We start from the raw sequence: 9,015 nt of genomic DNA, 5'->3' as shown, positions 1-9,015 counted from the left end.
CAGACTCATTCTCTGTCACTGCTGTGGGACCCTCAGCCAACAGCCTTTAAGATACTGATCCACTTCAAGGATGACCCCTGAGAAATCTCCAGTAGGAACAGATGGCCCAGATGTCAGAGCTCTATATCCAGAACAGATTCAAGACTGCTGCCTGAGATGATCAAGACTCACAGGATACTACAGTCAGGACTTGATGATAATTATAAATTTTCTTTAAGTCCCCATAAGATTATCATCACCCCCAATCAGCAGGAAGTAGCTTGGAATACTACGTCCACATTCCCCCAAAATGGACGATGGATATTTTCCTTTGTTTAGAATGTTGGTTACAAGTTTTTATGGATAATGGTCAGGAGAAAAGCTAAACAAAGAATATTAGATTCAGAGTTCCTGTTCCTTAAAAAAAGGAGGGGAGGGAGTGCTGTGGAACAATGGTTTGTAGCCTGTCAATTGTATTTTAATAAAACACTGATTGGCCAGCAGCCAGGCAGGAAATATAGGTGGGACAACCAGACAGGAAGTAGAGGCGGGTTAATGAGAACAGGAGAATTCTGGGAAGAGGAAATCTTGGTGTACCACAGAACAAGCAAGATGTAACTGCCTCTTTGAAAAAGGTATCAAGCCACGTGGCAAACATAAACAAGAATAATGGACTAATATAAGTTTTAAGAGTTAATAAGAAGCCTGAACTAATGGGCCAATCAGTTTATAGTTAAAAAAAAGATACTGATCCACTCTGGACGTAGTCTCATGTATTATCAATGCAGATGAAAATCACGCATGGGCCTCTTGGAAGCTGGATTCAGTTCCAGTTCCCAGGGCATGCAGAGAACTGCTATTGCCCCCTTTCTGTGAGTTTATCCCCAGATAAATAAACCTTTGTTATACTCCCTTTTGGGCGATTGTGGAACTCTTATACCCCAACATGATGTCACTTACTATGACTTTTTTTTTCCTTTTTGAGTCAGGGTCTCTCTATGTAGCCCTGGCTGTCCTGGAACTCACTCTGTAGAGCAGACTGGCCTCAAACTCACTGAGCTCTGTCTGCTTCTGCTTCCTGAGTACTGGGAATGAAGGTGTGCACAACCATGTCAGGCTTTTTGTTCATTTTGTCTGGCTTAAATTTTGAAATCACTTTTCCTCCCTCCACCCTTTTTGCTTGGTGTCATCTCAAATAGTCCCCCCAAAAAGAGCCTTTAGAGAAGTTTTCCTAATAATTTCACTGCGACCATTGCTGGCTCTTCTAGAGAAGCAGAGCACTCTCTCCTAAGGAGCCCTGGGGACACGGCGTGCGACATGATTCCTGACCAGCAGGGCTCTATGATCATGGCGTGGGACACTCTGGCTCCCCACAAGAACTAAGGTATGCGGGCCTAGGAGATCGAAAGGGCGGAGAGAAGTCACTTGAGAACATGGCGGCCTGCTGTTCCCGCTCCCTTTGGCACCCCACTCTGTTAGTCAGCTTCCTTAGTCAGGAAGCAGCTCTCCTACCTGCTGCAGCTGAATCGTCCTGAGAGGGGACTCCCGAAAGGCTGGATCCCAGGTCCAACAGCTTCCAGGTGTCCTGCAGGGAACTGCTGGCCAGCGAAGATGACCTGTGGTGGTCACTTTCCTCGGGGACTTCGTGAGCCTGTGCTGGCAGCTTTGGGGACCTGTTTTCTTTCTGATGCGCTGACTTCCAGGTCTCTGTGGGGACTCTGTGCTGTCTCTGTGAAAGTTAGGAGGACAGTTGTCTTTGATAGCTACCCTCTCTTCAGCCCTGGGAAGTTCATAAAGGAGACCAGGACCCTCCTCAAGATGGGGATGGGTCCCTGGAAGGCAGCTGAGTGTCTGAAGCCCAAGTGAGTCCAGGATAGAGGTGTTGGGACAGAACCTTGAAGGCGGTAGTTCCTACCAGAATGTGAAGGGCGGGGTAAATGTACAAGGGCTGTCTTGGTGTCTGTCCCTCCCTTGCCCTGCCACTCTGCAATGAAGCACCCAGTGGGAAATCCATGGCAGACACACAGGGGTGAGACCTTTCCTAAGGTGCACAGAATGTTCAAGTTCCCACAATTTCCACACTCGAGTGTGTGGGGACACCAATCTCGGTCATATCCCAGTACCCACAGAAACCTATGATTACACTCCAGCTCCCATAAACACCCCCAGAAACCACCGCACCCCAGAATGTGGCTGTACCTGAGCAGGCCTTGGTGCCATGCCCGCCTGGGAGCCTCGTGTGGTGCTGCTTTTGCTGACCGCGTGGGCGGAGTGTGGTTGATCTTTCCCTGAGTATCCAGAAACACATTTTCTCTTGGTGTGCCTGGGGTCCTGCCATGAAAAGTCAAGAGAAATTCAGGAACTGATATCTTTGCATAGGAGCTTCCCCACAAGATTAGGAAGAAACATTCCCCAAACCCTGGGACTAGGGACTCTTCATTTGGTGACGGCCCTGCTTGTTTTACTACGTAGAATAAATTCAGTCTTCCTCCAGTTGACCTAAGTGCTTCTCACACCTTCTAGGGAAGGAAGCTGTGAATTCCAAGCAGAAGTCTCTTCCCCAAGATCAGGGCAGTAAAGCCCAGCCCAAGTCAGCACCTGGTGGACTGGTCCCTAACTGGATAATTCTGCCCATCACACAGTCTGAGTGCTTGCTTCCATCCATGCTCTGCAGACAAGTCAACGGGGAAAGAGGGGGGCATCAAGGAGAACCACATACATGGTGTGAAAGGAATTGTGGAAGAAAACAGGAAGGAAAAAGCGGCTGGGCCTTTGCAGAGCTCAGAGCAGTGGGCACCGGCTGTCTCCAGTGGACACAGTAGTGAGCAAACCCAGCACACACACTCTTGGGCTTAACTTAGAGCTCTGGCTGGCAGTGGTTCTGAGCTCCATCACTGACCTCTGCTTTCCTATAATGAGCATAGGTGTTTTGTCTGCGTGTGTGCTCATGCCTAGTGTGCACAGAGGCCAGAAGAGGGCATGGGATTCCCTGTGACTGGAGTTACAGATGGCTGTGAGCTGCCATGTGGGTGCTGGGAATCAAACCTAAGAGACTGGGAAGAGGGGTCAGAGCTCCTAACACTGAGTCATCTCTCCAGCTGTCTTTCGCTTGTTTCTTTCTTTCTTGTTTTCTTCTTCATTTTAAGGCAGGGCTTCAGTATATGGCCCAAGCTGGCTTTAAATCTCCACTCTCTTGCCGCAGCCTCCAGTGTTGGTAAGAACCACTGTGCCCGGCTTCTTGTCTAGAGTTTTAAATTATTTCAGTATGTGTAATAAGCAAATGTAGTTTTACATGAGAAGTCATCAGATAACAGGTGTGTCTTATTGCCATGGACGGCAGCCTTGTTTACTGGGTCTGACAATACCTGTTTGCAGTTTGAGCACTGACTGACTAGTGCAAGTGATTGAGAATTCCCACCCGGTTAGGGTGAAAACTCCTGGCGATTGCAGATGGCCTTTCGTAGGTCAGGAGCAGGAGTGCACTTGGGAGCGTGTGCATGCCTGTGTGGTCATGGAAGGTCTGGAGGAGGTGGTGGGACAGGTACCCCAGGACGCCCCAGTTTCCAGCAGCCTGTGTGGTCATGGAAGGTCTGGAGGAGGTGGTGGGACAGGTACCCCAGGACGCCCCAGTTTCCAGCAGTCTGTGTGGTCATGGAAGGTCTGGAGGAGGTGGACAGGTACCCCAGGACGCCCCAGTTTCCAGCAGCCGGGGAGCAGTGCCCTTCTGCTCTGAGCTAGGCCTCCTTTCTGGGCTCAGCCACCCTTCTCAATGCTTCCTTTATAGTTTCCTCCACGGGGAGCGTGGTCTACTGGGGAAACACCTGGGCCTGCCCTACTTTCTTCGGCCAGTCCAGCTCAGTTTCTTCTCTGACCAAACAGCTGACCTCCGCTGCTCGGCTCTTCTCTCCCCAGGCCTCTTTCCTGGGTGGCCTTGCTCTGTCCTTGCTCTGTGCTCTGTGTGTGTGGCCTCGGGCTGGCCGCAGGTGTGAACGAGAAGGACCACCTCCAGCTTGTTCCCCGGCCCTGCTTCCCCACCCAGCTGCTCAGGCCTAAGCCTTGATGATTTTTTTTTTTTTTTTGATGTCCCGATATTCTTTTTTACCTTTTAGCTATGCCCTTGCCCCTACCATGCCGCACAGCCTCAGCAGCCTCCCCAGTGGTGGTCAGCATGTCACTCCCTGACCCAGAGCTGGTCTTCCCACCTGGCTGGGAATAAACTTAGAATCCACATCACCCCAGGGCAAAACCATCACTATTCTTTTAATTTATTTTAAGTGAACTGAAAAGACAAATTGCAGATTCCTTCTGGGAGGACACATTTGCAGTCATTCAACAAATATGAATCAGTACTGAGATTGCAAAAAAAAAAAAAAAAAACCCAGCTGGTCCTGACTGGTGGCCTGTAATCCTAGCACTTTAGGAGCCCAGGCAGGAGGACTGCAAGACTCTGTCTCCACTATGCACACACAGCTCCAAGGTATAGGTTTGCTGGAACTGGATTAGCTTGTGGGAAGGACGAGGTGGAATGAACATTCCTGGGGCAGAGACACAAGACCTCAGCTCTTAGAAGACCTCCTACCCCCAACCTCAGCTAAAGGTGGGAGTGAACGGTGCTGGACACTGGAAGGCCCAAGGATGGATAGCTTGCAGGTCATGATGCTGTTCTGGGTAAAAGCTGCAGACAGAACTTCTTGTTTGTTTGAGACAGGGTCTTACTATGCAGCCTTGAATGGCCTGAAACGCACAGGCTGGCCTCCAACTCACAGCAATCTGACAGTTTCTGCCTCCTAAATGCTGGGAGTAAAGGTGCGCGCCACCACACCAGAAGAAGGTACTTCTTTGAGTGATGGAAAAATGTCCATCAGGGCAAAGGATTAAAATGGCTGGAGTTGACCTTTTAATGTTAGGGAAGGAACCCAGGGCCTCAGGCATACACTACACGAGTGCTCTACAGCTGAGCTACACCCCAGTCCTTGACCATAACCACTACGTCTGGCTGTAAGAAAATTTAAAAGTTGGGTGTGGCAGAGCAGGCCTTTAATCCCAGCACTTGGGAGGGAAAGGCAGACAGAGCTTTGTGAGGCCAGCCCGGTCTAAATTGTTCCAGGCCCTTCTCAGCTTCAGAGAAACTTTGTCTCAAAAAAAATTATAAGAAGGTTTTTAAAGATTTATTTTTATTTGTGTGTCTGTACTTATGAGTGCATATGCCCTGTGTGCATGGGCACTGGACCCTGTGCTGCGCAGTTTTCTGCCACCGTTACACAAACTACAGCCATCTGGGAAGAGGGAGTGCGGCTGAGAAAATGCCTCTATTAGACTGGCCTATAGAAAACGCCTCCATTAGACCGGCCTGTAGGAAACGCCTCCATTAGACCGGCCTGTAGAAACGGTTGAGGGTTTCTTTTCTTTAATTAATGGTTGATACGGGGGGGGGGGGGGCAGCCCACTGTGGAGAGCGCCACCTCTGACAGAAGAACGTGAAAGAACACTGAGTAAGGTCTGGGAACAAACTAAACAATCAGCGTTTCTCCACAGCCTCTGCTTTAGTTTCTTTTTTCTTTCTTTCTTTCTTTCTTTCTTTCCTTTCTTTCTTTCTTTTTTTTATTTTTTACCTTTTGTTTTCGGAGACAGGGTTTCTGTGTGTAGATAGGCAGTCCTGGAACTTGCTCTGCAGACCAACCTGGCCTCAGACTCACTGAGATCCACCTGCCTCTGCCTCCCGAGTGCTGGGTTTAAAGGTGTGCGCCACCACTGCCCTACTCCCTTCTGCAGTTTCTAGCTCCAGGTTACCGCTCCAATTTCCTTCTTTCGTGAAAGACTGTGATTGAGACATGAAAGTCAAATAAACCTTTTCCTCTCCAACTTACTTTCTGTCATGGTTTATCACAGCAATAGAAAGCAAACTGGCAGAACTTAGTGCCAGGACAGTGCTATTACTGTAACAGACCTCGCCATGTTGCTTTGAGATAACTGTGGAAGGGGTTTGGAACTTTGGGCTGGAAAAGCCTTTGAGTTCTCAGAGCTTAAGGAGCTGCTGTGGGAACTTGGGAGGTAGGCATGCTCAGAGCAATGACAGAGGTTTGGAAATCTGAGAGTCCTTCAAAGACTACCAGGGACATTCATGCGATTCTTTGAATTAAGAATCTCTGTTTTTTCTTTTGTTGGGGCTTAGGATCAGCTGTGACTAAGAAGAGATCAGTGCCTCTGAGGTCAAACCTTTGCTTTATTTGTTCTATTTATTCTGGCTCAGCTGTGAAGAAGAGACCAGGACCAGGCAGTGGTCCCGTCCCTGCACTCAGGTGGCAGAGGCAGGCAGATCTCTGAGTTCAAGGCCAGCCTGGTCTACAGGGCTACGCGGAGAAACCTGATCTTTTGGGAAGTTGTTTCCTAAGGGTTAGCACACAGATGCGATGGCTCAGGCTCAGTGGCTGGCAGCAAACTTGGTAATGTGTAAAAATCTCCCACATAGGACTGGTTTGGGCAGCACGAAGCTGCAGGATTAAAGGGGTCATAGAGTGTTGACGAGGCTTGACCCTGTGAGAGGGCGGGGAAGCCATTGGTGAATTGCTGCCTCAATCGCAATGAAAGCTTTAGGGCTGGAGCTGTCAGAGGAGCCGCTGAGGCCTGATGACCTGAACAGGCTCAGAGTTCGTAAAGAGAGGCCAGAAAAAAGTCACTATCAGAGATGCAGCTGTGGGATGGCCGCAGGGAGCAGGCAGCTAAGCGCAGCCATTCCGACTTCAGACTCCAATTTACATGTAGGGCGAAATAAAGTTCAGGATCCGAAGCCCTAGGAGAGCTGAGAACTCTCCGGTGGCCCACCGCCTCCTCCTTAAACCACAGAAATAGCTGTTATGCACCTTTAGTTCTCTAGAAACATCATGGCTGTTCCTAACAACAGAAGGAACAAATCAGTCTGGTTGGCTGGACTGAAAGGCTTGCATTGTGTGGCTGTTGACAATAGTGGAAGGCATAGAGAAAGCCCCTAATCTTTGACTCCCGATTGGTGAAAAATGTAACTGTAACTTGGCAACAAGTATCTGTGATTTTTGTGCTTATGAACCCCTCTTCTGCCTCTGCTTGGGGCTCAGGAAAAACAAGGCTTCCCCGATTGATCAGTGACCCCACTACGTGGTGATTTATTATTATCTTTGGAACCCCTCTCGTGGCTCACAATGGAGTGGGTGTAACCTGAGCACCAAGAGCAGCAGTGGGCGTGGACTGGAGCCGGCCTGAGCCTGTGGGACCAGCTAGTGTGACAGAGAGGGCAGAGTCGGGGAACTGGGACTTCCCAAGCCTTCTGAAGCCCGTCAGGTTGTGAGTGGACCCCAGACATTGGCCGCAATCACTGGCACTGCTGAAATTCAGTTTTTGCTTTGCTCTGACTGTGAACCAGGTTCTTCGCTCTTGGAGTAAGAGTATTTTCTTTTTAATTGTTTTTATTGAGCTATATATTTTTCTCTGCTCCCCTCCCTTTCTCCACCCTCCCCACCTCCCCTCTCCCATGGTCCCCATGCTCCCAATTTACTCAGGAGATCTTGTCTTTTTCTACTTGCCATGTAAATTAAATCCATGTATGTCTCTCTTAGGGTGCTCGTTGCTCATTGTTGTCTAGGTTTTCTGGGATTGTGAATTGTAGACTTTTTTTTTTTTGCTTTATATCTAAAAGCCACTTATAAATGAGTACATATGATATTTGTTTTTCTAGATCAAAAAAAAGTATTTAACTTGTTTTTTTATTTTACAGGATCCTATAGTTGATAGACTTTGAATTTTTAAAAGAAAAATTTGAACTTTTAGTGTTTAAAATTTTGTTTTTCAAGATAGGGTTTCTCTATGTGGTTGTCCTGGAGCTCACTGTGTAGATCAGCAAGCCTTCAATTCAGAAAGCTGACACGGGATTCTCCTCTGTATGCCATGAATACCATTGGTAAATAAAGAAGCTGATCTGGGCCTGTGATAGGGTAGAGCAGAGCTAGGTGGGGAAAACTAAACTGAATGCTGGGAGAAAGAAGGCGGAGTTAAGCTATGGAGCTGCTGCCACAGACAGACATGTTGGAACCTTGCCGCCCTCATGGTAAAATATAAAATAATGGAAATTGGTTAAATTAAGATGTAGGAGTTAGCCAATAAGAAGTTAGAGCTAATGGTACAAGCATTCTGTGTGTTTATTTCGGGGCTGGGCAGCTGGGAAACAAACAAGTGGTCTCCTACTACAGAGAGCCACCTGCCTCTGCCTCTGCCTCCTGAGTGATGGGATTAAAGACTTAAAGACGTTCTCTACAAGCCTAGCTGAAGCATTTACATTTTAAACACTGAGACTTGGTTTTTTTGTTTTTTTGTTTGTTTGTTTGTTTTTTGAGACAGGGTTTCTCTGTAGCTTTTTTTGGTTCCTGTCCTGGAACTAGCTCTTGTAGACCAGGGTGGCCTCAAACTCACAGAGATCTGCCTGCCTCTGCCTCCGTAGTGCTGGCATTAAAGGCATTCATCACTACCATGTCTGGTATCAGTTTCTGCCTCTGGGTTTCTGCCTTGACTTCCCTTCATGATGGATATGATTGGGTAAACCAACTAAACGCTTTTCTCCCCAAGTTGCTTCGGTTTCAATAGAAAGCAAGCTAAGATAGATTCCCTGGAGCTGTGGTTACTGAGGCTATAAGCTGCCTGACACAGGCACAGGGAGACAAACTGAGATTGTCTGGAAGGCAACATAACTCCCAAGTAATCTCTCCAGTCCCAAGACATTTTTATTAAAAATTAAATTAAAAAATTTATATTGAGCCAGGCAGTGGTGCAGTTTGAGGCCAGCCTGGTCTACAAGAGCTAGTTCCAGGACAGTCAGAACTATTACACAGAGAAACCACGTCTCGAAATAAACTAAATAAAATTATATTGGTAAAGATGAAAAATATAGTAACAGCCAGGCAGTGTGGGTGGTGCACACCTTTAATCCCAGCACTCAGGAGGCAATGGCCATCCTGGTCTAGAGAACAAATCCAAGGCTGCTACAAAGAGAAACCCTGTCTTGAAAAACAA

At 47.9% G+C, this 9,015-nt stretch overlaps 1 protein-coding gene across 1 annotated transcript in view; it reads right to left on the bottom strand.

The window, feature by feature from the left end:
* Window positions 1–9,015, bottom strand: part of LOC121444057 (coiled-coil domain-containing protein 57-like) — a 94,924-nt gene that overhangs the window by 26,688 nt on the left and 59,221 nt on the right. The window contains exons 17-18 of the mRNA XM_041645801.1: window positions 2,179–2,310; window positions 1,492–1,708 (exon numbers count right to left, since the gene is read on the bottom strand). Of these exons, the coding sequence (XP_041501735.1) occupies window positions 1,492–1,708; window positions 2,179–2,310 (349 nt within the window). The remainder of the gene's footprint in view (window positions 1–1,491; window positions 1,709–2,178; window positions 2,311–9,015) is intronic.

This window comes from Microtus oregoni, unplaced genomic scaffold, assembly GCF_018167655.1.
Source record: "Microtus oregoni isolate MIOR12 unplaced genomic scaffold, Mior012 000117F_ref0000505, whole genome shotgun sequence".
In the NCBI taxonomy this organism is placed as follows: domain Eukaryota; kingdom Metazoa; phylum Chordata; class Mammalia; order Rodentia; family Cricetidae; genus Microtus; species Microtus oregoni.
This window is presented reverse-complemented; position numbering and strand designations above follow the sequence as displayed.